Source organism: Cebidichthys violaceus, unplaced genomic scaffold, assembly GCF_023349555.1.
Source record: "Cebidichthys violaceus isolate CVI_PGR_0920_01 unplaced genomic scaffold, fCebVio1.0.p SCAF_10, whole genome shotgun sequence".
Lineage (NCBI taxonomy): Eukaryota > Metazoa > Chordata > Actinopteri > Perciformes > Stichaeidae > Cebidichthys > Cebidichthys violaceus.
The window spans coordinates 16173452-16193336 of NW_027176263.1; the positions used below are offsets into that span (position 1 = coordinate 16173452).

Sequence of the window (19885 nt, forward strand, 5' to 3'; positions counted from 1 at the left end):
AGGTAACATGAGTATTTAGAGAAGGTGTTCTGCAGTACCACCCTATTAATCTGGAGAAACATTTATCTTTCAGCCGCAGCAGATGGCGCAACATGACAAAGATGCGTCAGGAGAGAGAGCCGGTGACGGAGCGAGAGAAGGGAGAGTCTGTTCTCCACAGTAACGCACCTCTTCTCTCCGGCTATGCACCTGCAACCCTCCCCCTCCCCCTCCTCCTCCTCCTCCTCCTTCCGTCCTCCTCCCCGGCGGTCGAGCAGCGCAGGTAGTGCGCACTGAGCGGCGGCGGGAGTGCGCAAAAAAGGCGGCCGGCATGCACCTGGAGAGAAACCGCCCCGCCAAGCCGTCGGAGGGCTCAGCCGGAGACGCAGCAGCGGCATGCGGACTGACGCTCTAACGGCGGGGATTTAGCAGCGGGAGCACCTGGAGCTGCAGCATGGGCGTGGGAGTTAAGCGATGTGGTTCCACGGGCATAGGAAGGGTGGGTGGGGGGGAACCCAAGTAGCGATTTGGATCGGAGTTGTCCAGGGTGTATTAGATTTTTTTTGGGTGGGGTGGGGGGTTTGGTTTGGTGTCTCGTTTTTCGGAATTCACCAAACACAGTACTTTTTATTTATTCATTGATTTTTGTTGCCAAACCTCCGCTGTAGTGAAAAAGGATGGAGAAAGGCGCGCAGCAGCTGCTGTCCAAAAGCGCGGAGAGTCCGGCGGAGGACATCTCCAAAATAAACGACGAGGAGCTGCTGAAGTGGGGCAAAGAGGAGCTGGTGCGGCGGCTGCGGAGGGCGGAGGCGGGGAAGAGGAGCGCCATCGTGGAGCACGGCAATCTTATGCGGGAGGTGAACCGGAGACTCCAGCAGCACCTGAACGAGATCCGGAGCTTAAAGGTGAGATGGGTGTGTGCTGTAATGAGCATGCTGATGTGGATGCGTGGATCATAAGAAAGGAAGACATCTGAGATATGCAAACTATATATATATATATATATATATATATATATATATATATATATATATATATTTATAGTTTGTATAGAGATATACAGACTTGTTGGAATGATGAGTGCTCGTGTCAATTCATTTTTAATATATTAATTTCATATAAAATGTATTTTGGTGCCCGATCATATCAAATATATTGATAACTTGTTGCCTTCATTGGTCCAAAACATGTTTGTTGGTGTAGCCGTCAGTTAGACGTGTTTAGAATATTTCATATCTAATATCTTTAAGTGGAGTCAGGAAAACAGCTAATGATCATTTCATTCAGAGCTGAAGTCGTTCATCGAATTAACGAGTTTAGAACGTTTATCGGCTACTATTTAAAAAAAAAAAATGTAATTACAAATAATTCTATTTTTCGGTTCCGACTTCTCCAATTTGAGGTTCACTGCTTTCTGCTGTTTTATATCATAATCACACCAAAAATATTTAGTTCTTTTTTTTTACGTTGTTCGGACAAAACCAGATATTTGAAGTTGGGATATTTTTGTCATTGCTTTAGATGAGTTTATTATTAATGTATAATTGTCAGACTAATACATAATGAAAATAATCACTAGTTGCAGCCCTGATTTCATTATTGGTTAATCTGACATTGAACTCATTGTAAAATGCTAAAATGTCAGCAAACGGTGGAAAAAGCCCGTCACAATCTGACACTTTCAAAAGACATGTTTTGACAACTGTCTAAAAAAGTAATTAGACGAGGAAAAGCTGCAAAATCCTCCTATTTGAGAAGTTGGAAACAGAGAATGTTTAGCAACTCAACGATTATCAATATAATTGCAGATTCATTTTCTGTCTATTTTCACTCGACAAATGATCAATCCCAGCAGGAGTGTGCATGTAATGCTTCACTGTGCTGCTCTGTGTGTGTGTGTGTGTGTGTGTGTGTGTGTGTGTGTGTGTGTGTGTGCGCGCGCCTATATGTATAAACCAGGACGTGAACCAGAAACTGCAGGAGGACAACCAGGAGCTGCGGGACCTGTGCTGCTTCCTGGACGACGACCGGCAGAAGGGGAAGCGGGTGTCGCGGGAGTGGCAGCGCCTGGGCCGCTACAGCGCCGGCCTGATGAGGAAGGAGGTGTCCATCTACCTGCAGAAGCTGAAGGAGCTGGAGCAGCAGCAGGTGGAGGTCGTCCGGGAAAACCTGGAGCTCAAGGAGGTGTGCCTCATGCTGGAGGAGGAGAGGGCTGCGGCCGTGGCCGGAGGCGGAGGGCACGGAGGACCCGGAGGTCCCGGACGTAGGAGCTCCTTTGACAGTCAGAGCAGCCTGTCTCAGCTGGGTGGGGGGGTCCCAGCGCCTGGACTGCTGCGGGACGTCGGCGACGGGAGCAGCACCTCCAGCGCAGGGAGCACCGATAGCCCAGACAACCCCCACCTAAAACCATCTCAGCTGGGCTCCAACGCCAGCCCAGGATCGAGGTGCGTCCCCTCGGAGCACGCCCACAAACCAGGAGACGTGTGCGAATCCACGGGCAGGAGGCACAGCTCCACCCCAGAGTACCACACCTTCCCCCAGTCCTGCCGCCCCCGCGGGGGCTCCCTCACCAACCTGGACCCTCTTGGCCCTCGGGGACGCAGCCCGGAGAAACACAGCAAGTCCCCCACCAGGCTACCGTGCGACTTCCACGTCAAACCCTGCAGCTCTGACCTGTTAGCCCACAAACAGCTATTGATTTCGGGGCAGGCGTCACCGGGCAGCAGGAAGGGCTCGGCCAAGTCTAGCCCTGAGCTGAGTCAGAGACATCGATTGGTCAACATGGCGGGGGTGGGCTGCGGGGGTCCCGAGGCCAAGATGGCAGCGATGGGGACGCCCGAGCACCTGAGGAAAGGGCGAGTGATCTTGGGTAGTCCAGAGTCTATACGGCACCACCACCACTATCAGCACAGCCCCGGGGCGGAGCACGGCAAGGGGAGGTATGGCAGTGGCTCCCCCGGCAGGGACGGGGATCAAAGGAGGACACCAGGAGAGGAGATGGCCCCTCACCACCAGAGTCTGTACAACGGTAGGCAGAGGGTAACTTTTATCTTGTATTTCAATTCATATCTCATTCATGACCCATAAAGAAGAACGTTATTAAAGTTACAGAACGTTATACCAGGATGTTATCTGGCTTTGAAATGATCGTTCATCATCGTTATACTTCTCTCGCGAACACACTAAATCAACAGAGGCCAAAAACCTAGAGTTCTGCTCTGGCCTAACACCAAGACCTGAAACCGGCACATATCTGCGCCTACTTGACCCACATGAGGGCGGGGCTACACAGTGATTGACAGGTCACTACCACGCCGTCCAATTTTGCTGTTGTCCTTTGTTTTTTTCTTCGAACGTTAACTGTCAAAGTGGGACTTTAGTTCGTGACAGTTAAATGTAACATTTTGGTCGACTGTTCAGCAATCTACGTAGCTCCACCCTCTCATAGTCTACAGACCAATGAGTGACGTCACGGTGCCTACGTCAACTTCTCAAACAAACAGTCCAAACGGTTATAATCCAGAACAGAATGTTGTACCACCACCACCACCACCTCATGAATGTAAACATAGAGATGTGTGCAGTTGAAGTAGGAAGTAGGTGTGGTGTTAGCCACAATAGCTGCTCCAAGTTGGCTAATGTCTGAGGTAGCTTCAGGTCGAACTCCGAGACAAGTGTTCAAAATCATTTAAGTAAAATGTAGAAAGCTTATGGAGGCTTTCGCTGCTTGTTGTCGGCTAGGTTGCGTTTGCTGAATCTTAACAACAGAGGTGTGAATTCAAAGGTCGCGTTGTCAGAATGGCCACAACCATGAGGATGAAGCCCAGGTAGAAATATCACAGAAACAAACAGGCCCATCGCATGGTGATCTCAGGTCAGTTTGTTCAGACGGGGGTTGTGACAATCCCCACATATACAACCACCTGTAATCATGTGACCAAAGTTCCATACGTCACACGTGGAGCCATCTCCATGGCAACTGAGGATTCCTTTTCCACGCCTCCTCTCCTCTCCGCCCCGTCTCACCCTAAATGCGAGTGGAGGAGGCGAGGAAGAGTCGTGAGGAGAGAGGAACCGAGGCATGTCAGAGACGCTCCGGTGGCCGTCATGTTGAATATGACGTCTGCATCGGCTGCCCATTGTCTTATTATAGCTCACTGCTGTATTGTGATCCCTCAGATGAGCAAAACAGTGTCCATGGCAACTTGTATATTTACTTTAAATGCAGCATGGCATAATGTCTTTTACACCCACACCCACACCCACACCCACACACACACACACACACACACACACACACACACACACACACACACACACACGCGTGCCCATCGGCAGCAACTTGAGCTTCAGGACACTTGTGCACAAGCATACAAGAGGAGCCGGGGATCGAACCGCCAACTGAGCCACAGCGCCCCAAATGATATACAGTCGTTTGTATTCCAGCTGTGTGTCACTTTGTGCCGACAAATGCTTCCGCAAAAAAGAACACGCCTGTGCATCCCCCGCTCGTCCACGTTCCTCAAGCTGAATTCACACACACACATGAAACGGACCCAAACGGTGTGTTCACACACCCGCTCGCCTTCGGTTCAGACCAGGACTTAATGTACGGGAGGAAACGCACGGTCAGTTTCACCCACACCAAGTCTCTAGAGCTCAGCTCTGCGTGGATCCAGTTTAAGAGCCGGAGTTACAATTACAAACACACACACACACACACACACACACACACACACACACACACACACACACAAACACACAAACAAACACACACACACACACACAAGTGTTTATACGCCGGGGAACGTGGGTGATGCAACTCTCCAGGGAGTGTGGGTTATAGGTACGCTACAGGTGTGTTCAGGGCCAAGGTTCACACACACACACACACACACACACACACACACACACACACACACACACACACACACACACACACACATTCACACTTCTGAGAAAGTGAAGTAAAAGCAGAGAGAGACAGCTAAAGACACTTGAACATGTGAGTACACATTCATATCGAATGAAGAGTGTTTGTGTGTGAGCTGTCCACTCATTTAAATGCGCTCACGTTTGACAGTTGCACTGGTTTTTCTTCCTCCGTTCACACTAAAACACTCGCACTCTGGAACCAGCGGGGAGATGTGAAAATACATGTTCTCGGTTTTTCGGCCTGACTTAATTTAGCTGCCGTTTAATATTCTAAAGCACTCCCTTGTGAGGTGTCTGGTATAGCTGCTTCTCTCTGTTTATGCCTTATGCTTTGAGATGTGACTGAATCGGTGTGCGCAAAACCGCCTCAACCCACTTTACCCATCTGTGGACCTGTGGAACAGAGTTTACTTTAACTGTCATCACAGGCGGCTTGTTTGTAAAAGGCTGTTTTTTATGTATGTTAGGTGTTTTGGGAGGAGCCAGGTATTTCTTTGTTCACGCATTTGTGACGTCATTCTGCATAATAATTAGCCATGTGCTTCCGTTTGAGTCATTTCGGAGAAATGGGCCTTCGGAAAACAATGGGCGGGTCGTTTTGACGGGCTGTCAGACAAATGTGTTTCGTAAATATGAATGTTCTTTTTGTGTTTAAAAGTCTCCTGGTCTGTGTTGTTGTTGTTTGGTAAATACTCTTGTCTTGTGTCATCCATCTGTGATAAAGAATAGGCATTTCAAAAAAAGAAAAAGACAAAAGGATGACTTTGATGCTCACGAAGCAAACGGATGATAAATAATCTCGGCTCTTCATTTTCTCTCGTCTTTACCTCAACAATTTTTTCACAGCGCCAAATAGGCCACTGTTAATGTCTAAACCATGACCTGTGTCGAGTCTGACAACATCAATAGTGAGCTTTTGAGTGCTCCAACAAAAATCACATATCGCTAAAGTACCGCTAACTTGCACTACCGCTGCTGTACTCTGGTGTCCAGCAGCGGTATAACGATTGCTCTAGTGCTGAGTGGAGGTGCTCTATATTGCAGCTCGGGCCACGGGAAATCGCTTTGCACCTTGGGTGGACGCAGGATCGCTGACTCGGCTGTTACCAGGAAACAATAGCGGCTGGATGTACTGTCCCGTAAGCCGAGACGACGCATGCATATTCATCCCAGCACCTTTGCAGTGTGCTATATGCTTTTAATAACCCGCTTTTTTTTTTTTTCTGGCTTATAGCACTCATTGGGACTCTTGCAGAAAAAAGACCAGTTCAGTAGAAAAATAGATGCGTGGATCAGCAAATGACTCAGAATGCTAGTGAGGTGCAAAACACTTTGGTTTAAAAGACCTCGTATGAAGTTAACATCTGCAACATCTGCAGAAACATTCATTTTATCTTATTACTTTAATTTGAAAGAGTTTTTTTTCAACGTGTTGACTGAAAGCTTTTACAACTTAATTCTGATTCTGACTGTCAGAACACACCATCAACCGCATTGATGGTGGAGGTTTAGTTCCTCAAATGCAGTGCATTATGAACAGTTAAGAGTCATAGCTGCGCTGGAAACCTTCAGGGCTCATTCCCTGTAAAACCACCCAATAACTGATACACAGTTTTCTTTTTGAATTCAACATGTAGATAAAAAAAGGCGTCCGGTGTGGAATTTGACTCGAAAATTCTACTTTTTTAAATACAAGGTTATATCACGTTTTTGTAGTGACCTTAAATCCAACAGTTGTTCTTTCTCAGATACGATGTCTGTCTGAAGTCTTTGTAATTTACATGGGCACAAGCAAAAATGCGGATTAGAGGTTAGCCTGATATTAACCCTGTGATGGTCATTCCTGAGTAGTCTTAGAATCTGAGGGAATTACCATGAGAACGGACTATCATGCAGGTTCTCCAGAGACTCCTTCACCTCAGACTCCAGCAGGTCCTCCGGCCACCAGCCCCGCCGTGGACAGACACAAATACAGCTTTGTTGGTCACCTTTCGGCCTGCAGACGGGAGGAGGGCTTTGGGAGCCAACAACGAGACCGCGCTGCTGGAGACCCAGGCCGTAATGCTGGACCCGCTGGAGAGAAGGGAGGCATGGAGAACCAGAACCAGGACTGAGACTGTCAGTGCCTGCTGCAGTAAAAGAGAGGTTTCCTCTGGTGTTAGGAAACCCTACCGCTTTTGTTCACAGGGACTGCCAAAACCAACACAAATTTGAAGTTCCTCGTAGCTTTAAGCTTAAATACCAATCACATTTTTATGATGAACCAATCAATCGATCAATCAAAAAATCGAATTATTAATAAAAAACAATAACTAGCTTCAGCTACACTTTTGCTTCTTTGCTGTTTGCTCTGTACGACAAATTCGTTCTCATTTTTATTCTCAGGCTTTCTCTCTGCAGCCTGTAGTTTTCCACTCCTCTCCCCAGATTCCATCCCCATCCTCTTACACAGCTTCATCCATCTCCTGCACCTTTTCATTCACTCCACTTCCATTTTCTTCCCATTAACATCCATCTGCCCCGTGCCTCTGAGCCCGTACCACCAGCATGTAATACCCATTCTTTGCAGCTTCTGGTTGCCGCCCCCGCATACAGTCAGCGTAAATCTTCGTTAAGCCGCCTCCATCAAGGGCCGGCACTTTTACAAATTGAGGTCATTAACTTTGGAGGTCTCTCTGCACTGCTGCCTTAGTGCACTGAATAATTGAAAAGGCCCTTGTTCGATTTCCCCCCTTTTATAGTAGCACCGGTAGTATCGACACACGCCGTTTCTAAAACTAAAGTGACCCTCAGGATGGTCGCCTGGGTTTGAGTCGAAGGTTGACCTTTGATGAGAGACCCGTGCATCATCACATATGATGTGGGATGGATGTGCAGACAGCCTAATGATGACACTAGAGGGGTTTACAGTCGGCTACAGTGGAGTTCCTTTACACAGCAGTCCATTTTCACAAGAAGTGCTGTGACTGCTGTGTTTTCATGCCGTTTGGGAACCATCTCACAGTCAAAAGTACCGTCATCAGCAAGTGAAGAACAGCACTGGGCTGCTCTGGAGGTTTGGAGGGTAGTGCTAACTGAACTAGGACCGGGTAATATGTCCAGTTAAGGCAGCATGTTATTGGAAAAAGCCGACATTGCAATACTTTTTTTCCCTACGATATGTATTTGACCAAAAATGTATGATTATTCACCCGAAATGTCATCGGCCGCAATTTAGTTAAATGCATCAATCTGGTTCACTGTGAGAGCAAAGTTAACAGACGAGAGCATTCATTGTTATTAGTCGCGCGAAGGCCACAGAGACAGCAGTATAGGTGAAGAAAAAGAGTTTTAATGAGAACTCGTAGGACAGGCGGGTATTGCTGGTAGGGAGATGAGGCGGCTGGGCTGCGACGTGGACACCAGAAAACACAAGTTAGTCAGAAACTTCATTATAAATAAGGGTAAATAATCTCTAGTCGAGAAAAAGACTCAGAGGGGCCAAGATTCAAGCTACCGCTGAGCTGACGAAACAATCTGGTGATGAGATGGAAGGAAGCCGGGGTATTTGAGCTGCATGTGCTTGATGGTCTGATTGGAGGCAGGTGTGGAGATGAGCCCAGGTGCCGGGTGATGGAAGCCGCGCCCACACACACACACACAGAGAGAGAGAGAGAGGGAGAGAACAGAGGGGAGACACCAGAAAAAAGCTGTGACAGTATAAACATACCTAGTTATTGTGCATTCAATACTAAGCTATTCAAATAATTGTCTAATCAACCCCCTGCAGTACCTCCACGGACGCCCTGTTGAAGACCTCTGCTCTAAACCATACCATTTTAGGATTTTTGTGTCATTTTTTGATATATTTTTACACATTTGTAGTCGCTATACTTTAACGAACTCCTCCTAGAGAATTTGTCTTATCCTCTTCAAATTTGGTCTGTATAATTTCAAGACCTTTGTGATTCATATTTATTAAAAGCCTTACGTTTGGTTGAATGGCGTACCCGTAGCGGGCGGCTACTTTATGTGATTCCCCATTAAAAAAGCTGATGGAACTCAGCTGGACTTGTTCCAAACGGTCCCAAACTTCCCAAGCATGATACCACTCATGGCCTGAGGATGTCTACAAGCTAATGTTCACTATTACTCACAGCGCCACCTGCTGGCCAAAGGAACTCTACGTTTTTGTGACAAACAGCATCCGATTTACATGACTTTTACACAGTGTGGTTTACAATTCATATAGAGCAACATAATGAATGATTGCACACGTTCTTTTTTTGTCTGATCCTGATGAACAATGAAATTGGGCCGTTGGGCTAAGGTCGGACAAAATGGCTCGATAGCGCTACCTAGAGTGCAGCCCCAACTTTCGGTTTCACCTATAGCTGTATGGAATTTGGTAGGTATATGTAACGTGATGGAATGTACAAAAACGCCTCAAAGAGGTATGCCCTAAGCCCAACAGGAAGTCGGCAATTTTGAATTTTATGAGGTTTTTGGACCATTTCAAGGCGCCGTACTTTATCGAACTCCTCCTAGAAATTAACCCGATTGACTTCAGAATCGGTCAGTATGCTGTTGAGACCTTGGCAGTGAAACAATACTCAAAGATCAAAAAGTCATCAAACTGTATCCGCAGCAAAAAAACATCATTCGCCATGAAACAGGAAGTTGTTGTAACTCGGCCGTACATTGTCTAATCTACTCCAAATCTCTCATATGTCATAACATCCTGACCCTCAACACATCTATATGACAATTTAGAATCATAGTAATAGTCCCACCTAGTAGCAACAGGAAGCTATATGTTGTGTACTTCGACATCCTGCTCCTCACAGATTATTCAGACCCCTCTCAAATGTTGTCAGAAAAACCTTAAGACCTTGATAATGCTTCATTGTGAAAATTGTAAGAAGTTGTTGAAGGGCGGCGACGTGGAGGCTCGGCGAATTTCGATCGTTCGCCGCGAACGAATAAACTGATGTAACTCGACTGCACATCATCAGATATTTTCCAGATTTCACATGTTTGATGAGACTCCAGTCCTGAAGACATCTACAGGCCAATTATGTACAATAGTCATAGCGCCACCTACTGGTAACAGGAAGTTAAAGTCTCTATACTTTGGCTTGTTTCTCTTAGTAGATAAATCAGATCAACATCAAATTAGTTCCACACAAATGTAAGAAGTTCATAATGCCAGTTCATGAAGCTTTTAATGTTTCGTCAAACGCAGTTGCCGTGGCGACGCAGTCTTTGCCTTGAAAAACAAAGGTGGTTTTGAGAGTTAAACTTGGCACACAAATTTAAAGCTCGAAATGTAGTCACATATATTTTTTTCATTGTCTGGTTGACTCTCTACTTTAAATGCGTTAACTTTGCTGTCAGGTTGGATGGTGGGGAAGCTGGTTGAAGGCTGGAGGCGTGAAGGAGAAATGAGCAGCCTCAGTCAAACAGACTTTTTTTTCCAGAGCTTTGTATTTTTTACTAGTGATCAAACACAAGTTACGTGGTCTTTCACAGTTTTAACCGACATGTAGCAGGCTGATGGACAACAGCGGTTTGATAGATTCCCCTCTCTCTCTCTGACACTCCACGCTGCGTTCCCAGCTGGCCTTTAAACCACAGCCTCTACCAGGACCAGTAACTGTGAAGGCACGTAAACATACACTGGATCATTTAGAAGGGGTTGCGTTGATTTTTTTATTTGAGTATTTATTGTCTGTCTGGTAAAGGCCTCAGGTTTGTAACATGGGCTTGACTTGGTTTCACACGGAACACGACCACCGCTCTATGGGTGGATGTCGTGTGTTTGTTTGACCCACCCACCATAAGAACTCTGTCTCACTTTGTTGTATTACATCAGCATTTCTCTGCCATCAGTCTGCTTCTCTTTGTGGTGAAGCTGTTCTCTTGGGCCCAGCTGGATATGTGCTGAATCAGAGGAGAAGAATTAGTGTGCAAAAACTCATTAGGCTCTGTACACAGCCAGAGACCAGAGCAGGCTCCAGTACAAATGAATCAGGATCAAGTCTTTGTTCTCACCGAGGAGAACAGAAGATTCTCCTCGATTCATTAGGAGCCCAACATCTCTCTTCCATGAGACATGCGAGGCAGAGCTAGTGACACACACACACACACATTAATGATTGCATGTTACACATATTGCACACACGCTCATTTAAGCACACATACACAGGTGTATGCACACTTTTCCTCCGTGTTATAATTCAGTCAAACTGAACACACGGACGTCTTTCATGTTTTTATGGAATCTGGAAAGCTGCTTCAAGTAATAGCTGATTCTCTGTTGAGTGTGAATGTCAATAAAGCTGCTTAGGATAAAATGTGTTTCTTCAGAGTCAATAGCAGGATCCATCTTCATGGTTTAGATTCATGAAGATAACATATTCCATGGCAAAGTTACACTTCCTGTTTCCAGCATTATGGGAACTGTACTACTCAGAACCTTCAAATCCCGAATGAAATGAAGTTAGTGAAATTTAGCGTTTAATTTGTTTGACATTATCAATACATTTTCGGACATCATCATGTCCATTGAACCTGGTTAGTTCATGCTTTGTTTATACAGGTCAACTTTCATAAAAAAGGATTACTTATTTAAAATGTATTGGCAACCATCATCCAATACAAGTGACAGACTTAAAGTGTGCTGTAAAGATTATTACAACTCATATTTCCGTTTTACGTTAGGCAGCGACCTCTAGTGGCTGCAGTGATTATGACGGAGCACAGGAGGATGTCAGGTGACGTAGTATAAAGACGGAGGAGGTCAGACTGAAGACAAGACTCCAGTAGACCGCTGTTCATGTCCCGCAGGAAACCAAAAACGGACGTATTGGAGGTACCGTGCGTTCATTTAATGTACGCAGTTTAACTTAACGTAACGTTCGTATCCCTCTGAAACCCAAGCATTGGTTTTATTGATTCATAATTTTCAAATTGTTTTTTTGCCAGCCTCTGATCAAGAAGATAATGATTTCTTTTTCTTTTCTTTTTTCTTCAGGGATTTGAGAAAACTACATTTTCTCAATTTTGAGATTGCAACAAACAAAGTCCATAGAAGAGGCAATTGATGATTCAATTACATCCACATATGTGTCACAACAATGAATGTGATACGTCACAATGACAAACAAATAACAATTGTAATCAATACTATAATACATTTCCGCACAATAAAACAACTATAAGAAAAGGGCTCGTTATAGAGTACATTCCTCCATTGGATTTTGGATTATTGCAGAAAATAAAAGCTTTTGATACTTTCACATTCTGTTCAGCAAGATAATCTTCACAAATAAACAACCGCTTGGATGATTTTTGGAACACAAACACCACCAGTTTCAATGTAACTGTGTGTTACAAAACTGCAACCGTCAACATTAAGCAAGTGTTTAAAAATCATCTATCTTATCATCAACGATAACTTGTTTAAAAACTGACTGTTTCGCAGCGTTATTCTCTTATACAGCGATATTCTCTAACGGTCGTGTGGCTTTTTTGGGAGTCATTGGCAAACAAACCTATTCTGTTGCTTAGGTTTGACGACGTGTTGCATTTATGGCACTCTGAGGTCAGGACAGAATGACAAACGTCTGCAATTACATTCAAACAAAATACAGGGTTCAGAAAATAAAATCAGTGTACGAAATAAGAAAAATCCTTCACTTTACTAAGAAGACACCACTTGACACGGAGCACGTTTCTACTCCATTTCAGAGTGTGTAGCTCTGCAGGATTTGCGCTGCAGCAACTTTACTGGAGGACCTTTTAAGAATCTTACTGGAAATGAATCCTGCAGTAGCTCTATGAACAAAGCCGTAATGCTGCCATTAAAGTCGTCCGTATGCTGTTGTGTTCTCCTGTTCAACCCCTCTGTCAGTCAGCTGGCCGTGTCAGTTAGCCGTGTCAGCTAGCCGTGTCAGCTAGCTTTTAATGGACAGAATCATTTTCCCATTCATGGCTTTTTGTTAGCGTCGGAGATTTGGTGCACAGCATGCACTCATGCAAGTTCAGCTTGTGTGGTTTCATGTTTTAAAGCTCTCTCTCTCTCTCTCTCTCTCTCTCTCTCTCTCACACACACACACACACACACACACACACACACACACACAAGGCTTAGGGGCTCCATATGTCAAGCTAGCACTGTTCAGATAAACCCATTTAGGCAGTGCTGGTCTAATTGAATTTGTCTGCTCCAGACTGAAATGAGTGTGTGTGTGTGTGTGTGTGTGTGTGTGTGTGTGTCAGTGCATAACGTGAACCTCAGCTGCTTTGGTGTCAAACTGGAATGTAATTTGCGCCCTCCAGAGATCCAGACTGTAGGAGGGAAGGATGGAGCTGGCGGTGGCTCTGTGTTCGTCCATCGTCCCTTCACTATCATTTCCTCTCATTTTCTATAAATCTGCTCCCTTTCTCTTTTCCCCATAGCTCTCTGTATGCAGGTCCGTCTTATATTCATCATTCAGTTTCCATCAAGATTTGCTCTTATGAGCCGTCATCCTGGTATACATATGGATAAACAAACTCGGGACAGAATCATTTTACAAATGCCGTTCAAATAATTAGCTTCCAGTGTTTTTTGGATTATGACTTTGAAAAAAGAGTTGCAGTGAAAATCCAAAAATCTTACAAAAAGTTACTAATTTTTATGCGTTTTCCGACGAAGGCAAACAACACGTGTCGATTTCCAATCGTTACATTTATGCATGTATGTATACATGTTTGCATACAGTCTTTTCCAAATCAACTTCCGACTTCAAAGGACACAACTCTGTTAAGTTTAGGCAACAAAACAAATTGGTTAGGTTTAAGGAACAGATCGTGAAATAGGTTTAGGAAACAAAGCTGCTTAGTAAGGTTCAGGAAAAGATCTTCGTTTGGGTTAAAATAACTACAGAAGTGCCATAACTACATAACGCAAGTTACATGACGAATAAATCATCGTCAAATAAACGTTGACTTCTGGGTTCACACGGGGAGCGAACAGCCGTCTCCTGGCTGAAAGATCGCCGTGTGTTGGACCCATCCACCTCAACCTCCGCCAGCCCTGTGTGAGCTTTGATTCATGATTACGTGGATAACATACAAAATTATTTCAACGCATTGCTTTTTTGTAGGTATGGCTACAAATGCTGGATGAGAGCAGCCTGTTCTAAGTGAGACCTTGGTGAGGGGAAAAGGCACAAGAATTGTCAGCCAGGCGGTAAATATCAAAGATGTTGGTTTCAAAACTTTGTATTCATTTAATAAATATCTGAAAATAAGAAGATAATCTACAGGAAAATCATACGCTTATAGTGATCAATTTGATGTTGACAGTTCACAGATCTCTATAAGCGATTTCCTCTGTGTTTGTTCAATCATCCAACCCGAATTGATGCTCCTCCACAGTTTCCCCAATCAGCCACTTCATCTGAGCTTGCAGTTGAAGGTACTGTGTGCATAGAGGATAGGGTGAGGGGCCCCATGAGCTCCCATATTCCCCTCTTAAAGTGCTGAACCACCAACCGTCTACATGAAGAAGATAAAGTAGTTCACCCACAGACTGTAAATAAGAAGTGGACGTAGTCATCGTGACGTCAGCCATTGGTTTGTTGACTGATATTTTGAAGACTTGAGTTCAGAGATTTCACCGTCGCCATCTTGGATTACGTCCGTCGCCATGTTGTTGTTTTTTTGCAACCGATAAACAGAAGTGACCATATTTGAACTATGGAGGAGTGACGTAGAGACGTCGTATACGTCTCTGGTTCAGACCTGTCAATCACTGTGTAGCCCCGCCCCTAAAGCATCCCCTGCTTTATGGTCTGTTTGACTCTAAATGGAGCATAATGTACTAAATGAACATCATGCTGTATTGAAGAAGACTTGAAACTAGAGATTGAGACCATAAACTCATGTTTACAATGTTTACTGAGGGAATAAATCAAGAGAGAAGTAGAGTCATTGTACCTTACGTCGCTGTCCACCAATCAAATCCCTTCGCTTAAACCAAAAACAAAAGACATCTGGACTTCTCATTATGTCATGCTGTCTTCCTCGTCTGGGTCAGCCTGAACCTTCTTGGCAGGTCACATGATACTTGTACGCACTTTTCTGGGAACTGTTTTTGTATTTCGTCCCAATTTTCCTGGCATGATTCTTCACTAATGTCTGCCAGAGCTTCTTCATCACAATGTTCTGTTTATGCAGCAGTAAAGATAAACAGTTTACATGAAACCAAATATGCCGGGTTCAACATAAATTATATGAGCTCGCACATGCTCATTCTTCAACAGTGGTAAATGCTACTTAAACATTGTTGCATTAGTATTACCAATTTAATAATGTCCTGATTCACCCCCTAGCTTCAAAATAAAGACTGAAAGCAATCATGTTTTTGACCATTGTTAAAGGTTAGTATTATTATTAATAATGTATTTGTAATAATGATTCCTGTCTTTTTGCCCACATACCTCTTAGCCCAGGGCAGTGGGTAAAGTAATGTCACCAAAAGGTACTGATTTCAAAAACAAATTATGATGATTTCATTGCATCCTTTCTTATCTAAAATGTCAGCAAACGGCTTAGAGGATTTGCAGCTCTTACGTCACACCCTGGGCAGTATCGGTTTGACAGATGAGTTATGAAATGAGAAAGGCCTCTTTTGTCATCATTCATCTGCTAATGAACCCCGGCGTTAAACAGGCCTACGATGGCCGCCATTGCCTTTACTAGTGAGTGTGAAGTCCCAGAGAAATGAACTGTTGTAGCGCGACACAAGTGCACAATTGCACAATTACCTTCCATAATTCATTCCTGGCTGTATGTGTGTGTGTGTGTGTGTGTGTGTGTGTGTGTGTGTGTGTGTGTGTGTGTGTAGAGTGCATGTATTGTTGGTCTGCTATTGTTTGTTTACAAGGGTCAGGTATGGTGTGACTGCAACAGATGGCCTGCATGCATGTTTGTGTGTGTGTGTTAATATCCGTGTGTGTATTCTTGTGTGTGTGTGTGTGTGTGTGTGTGTCTGTGTGTGTGTTTGTGCGTGTGTTACATCAGTGCCCTAGGTGCATTTGAAAACACAGCTGTTTTTGTTGAGGCTCAACTGGCTCAATCTCACATTACTGCGCATAGGCAGAGAGAATCTTCACGGTGAGCCGAAAGTGCACACACACACACACACACACACACACACACACACACATCCCTGTACTTATATCCTTGTGAGGACCCTGACCCTAATCATCACAAATAAAGGTCTAACACCAACCCTTACCCTAACCTTAGCTTAAAACCTGTCCGTCCTCAAAACACATGCACACACACGCATACACACACACACACACACACACACACACACACACACACACACACACACACACACACACACACACACACACACACAGTCATCTAGTTTCTGTCAAGGAGCACATAATATATTACTCTGCCTCTGCTATTAATAAACATAAGCCACATAGTTCTGGATACCTGCAGCTTTCGGGCTGTCACTAAAATAAACCCGAGCACAAACATAGTTGTGACCATTCGAACTACCTGAGAGAAACTTGGAATTTAAAATGTCACATGTAGCATTTTGGCACACTGAGTCATTTCAGTTTGGGACACTACTGTTATTACCGCACACAGTTGGACAGCCGTCATTGAAAGGTTGGCAGCCTGTACAGGATGTTTTTCTCTGGCAATATTTATCCAAACAGATTATTTTTTAAGCTCCAAAGGGGTCAGTCCACCTAAATCACAAAAGTAGTAAGTATTTTGTCACTCAAGGGTGATTTGTAGTTCTACTTTAATTAAGGGGTAAAAGGGTAATGTGAGCATGAATCTGCTGGACTCTGGGATTGTGTTGTAATCTGGATGGAGACGTTTTGAAAACGATGACGCAGACGTACAACGTTCACTAGTTCAATAGTTTTTAGTCTGGATTTAAAGGTTGTCAAAGCTGGTCCTCTGGCTGTTTCAGTAAATAAATGCCACCTCGTGAACTGTATTAGCACATATATGCTAATACAGTTCACGATCATCAGCGTGCTGTTTCCACTGTGTTCTTTCTAGACGTTACTGTCTCTGAATCAGAGAGAAATACCAAGCAACATATCTAAAGCATTCTCATTTGTGTCTATCTTTACCAAGTCACTGACAGCGAGGCAGATCTTTTTCAAGAGTGCATATAAATTACACAATCTGAACAAAACATTCTTCTTGGTCCAAAACAAAAAAAATCCCTCAAATAGATCGAAATAACTGCCAATATAATGATACTGCTGCCGACTTTGCCTCCCATGATGCATTCCTGTCTGGAAGGGTTACGTTTGTATCTGCATAATGAGCCCCCATCAATAAGGCTTTCTGAAGGGGATGGTCACAATGAGTCACAAGCTCAATCCCTCAATAATCAAATGATCCTAACTCAACAGTAACGGGAGATTTCTTTAAGTGCCTCTGAGAGACAATGTAACCCCTGCCATCATAAAAACAATTGCTCATAATTGTGTTATAATGATTTTGTCATCTAGACAATGATTGCAGATAGAACAGATAACAGGCTGTCTTTGGATCTCGCAGTCAACGTTGCTGTGTCTCACTCAGGGGGCTGGACCCTCTGAAGTCTGAATATGTCATATTTAATTCTTCTTCTAATTGAATTCAAAGGCTTCTCCAAATGTGGCTGAACACAACCACAGTTCCGTGTGATGTTTCATGGAGCATTCGGGTGTTTCCCGTCAACTCAAGAGGTTGAAAATATAATGTCGCCATGCATATAAATCACTGAAACGTGTTTGTTGTCGGAGACGACCACAGTGATACTGGGAGACGGAGTTCATATAACAATATATTTACCATTGAAGTACACCTTCTGCTATTTCATCATGTGTTGAAATGAAATGTCAAAATTTGCACTTTAAACTCATTGAACAATCATGAACTTGCCCATGATTAGGCCTAATACTTGAGAACGTATTCTTTTATATGTATAGCACACTGCAACCAAACAGGATGACCAGCCCAAACGACCGGCACATGCTAGCTGCTTAGCCATTGCTTCATAAACAGGTCTGTATGAATTGCCAAGTTTCGCTTCCATACTGTCGTCGGACCAAATTGAAAGCAGGCTTGAATGTCCATTTCGATGTGTTTTTCTTGCTTCTCTCTTGCTAATAGCTTAACTCTCTTTGCTTTTTCGCTGGTTTGGAAGAGTTGCGTACGATTCGGTATTTTTTACGGGCCACCTGGCTGTTGCATGCCGATAGTAAATGCAAGTAACACTTGAGTACCTGACCACCTCCGGAGGCCCATCAGATCACAATCCCCCCTCGTTTTTGGGTGCATTTCCACCTGTAGTTTCATGTGGCCAAACAATCCGATCACCCAAAAGCATTTCAACGCAAGGTGTTCTAAACAGATCCAGTTCTCTTTCTTTTGTTTATTTATTTCTATCTGGTCTCAGTTTGTTGGTTGCATAATTTGACTGCTGCAGCAATGACGGAATCATCAAACTCCACCAATGTGGGCGTGTGTTCCCTCATCCAGCCTTGGTCTGTTAGGATGAAGGTCCAGAAGGGTAGAACGAACGGAGAGTTCACTGGCTCTCATCCCAAGGGGGTGCTGAAACAAAGCCAGCTGAGCCCCTACAATCCCCCCCCCCCCCCCCCCCCCCCCCCCTGACAACTGTTATGTCTGCGTGTGCTTGATTGAAAACCGGAAATCAAATATGGTCTGTGTGGGCAGAAGTATAAGCGTCCTTGTTTTCGTGGAAGACTATGTGGTGTAACTCCCAAGACTGAGACTTTTAGATTGAGTCTGAATAGAGGACCGTGGGACGACTAACAATGTGTGTGACGCATGTTGACAGGCTGACGCAGGCTGTGAGTGTGTGTGTGTTTAAAAGAGCACCAAGTCTTTACCTTGGTGATGTGTCATAGCGACCATGTGCCAAGCTGAAGGTCGCTTCATCTTTCAGGATCACTGTGAGTAACTCTGGGTTGAAGCACGCAAAACACAGCTCCCTCCTTTCCCTCTCTTGTTTGAAGTCCTTCTGCCTAATCCATACCACTCTTATTAACTTTCTCTCCCGAAAAACTTTCAACAAACAGAAATCTTTTTTGTCAATCACCGTGTTGCCCCACCCCTAAAGCATCCCCTGCTTTATGGTGTGTTTGACTCTAAATGGAGCATAATGTACTAAATGAACATCATGCTGTATTGAAGAAGACTGTAAACTAGAGATTGAGACCATAAACTCATGTTTACAATGTTTACTGAGGGAATAAATCAAGAGAGAAGTAGAGTCATTTTAGACTAGACTTCTATACAGCCAGAGGAGTCGCCCCCTGATGGACACAAGAGAGAATGCGAGTGACAACCGGAGGTTGCCGCCTGGTTCAATACCATCACGCATATTGTAACACCCCTCATATCTACTTTACCATGTTATTTTGCTGATTAGTTTGTTTAGAGAAAAACAGTAGTGGGATTGTACGTGGATTATGTTGTTTAGATGACATGGCCTGGCCTGTGATTGTGATCAGGATCCCTCCTTTGGATGAAAATAGAACATGATGTAACTGTCTTCCCCTCGACATCAAAGGGTTAAACACACCTGCATCTGCTCCCTCAGAGACGGAGGCACACAGAGCGTGTGTCAGAGTGACAGGCAGAGGCTGAGTGAATGCACTATATGTGTGAGAGTAGTTTATTCTCTCGGGTTTCAGGTATTCCTGATCTTGCTGTCAGTCATCTCTCCGGTTGCGGGTGTGTCAGCGCAACAGAATTGAGCACGGATGAATAAGCATGCGCTCAAGATCAAATGCAGCCTGTTTAACAAGCATACACACAATGATAGTTTTTCTTTCATAAAGGCAGTGCAACCAGTGGGATACGCATTTCAAGTGGTTTTGCTGATCCGGGTTTGCAAAACGTCTTCACCAGCAGGACAAAATTGGGACATTGTGGGCCCAAA

At 44.4% G+C, this 19885-nt stretch overlaps 1 protein-coding gene across 2 annotated transcripts in view; it reads left to right on the forward strand.

The window, feature by feature from the left end:
- Window positions 1-563: 563 nt before the first annotated feature.
- Window positions 564-19885, forward strand: part of LOC137885387 (coiled-coil domain-containing protein 85A-like) — a 33787-nt gene continuing 14465 nt past the window's right edge. Inside the window, exons 1-2 of one of the 2 annotated variants that reach the window (XM_068727633.1) lie at window positions 564-884; window positions 1939-3007. In XM_068727633.1, coding sequence (XP_068583734.1) covers window positions 657-884; window positions 1939-3007 — 1297 coding nt within the window. In that variant the 5' untranslated portion in view covers window positions 564-656. Of the gene's footprint in view, window positions 885-1938; window positions 3019-19885 lie in introns of both variants that reach the window. The other variant, XM_068727643.1, reaches the window with a different exon arrangement.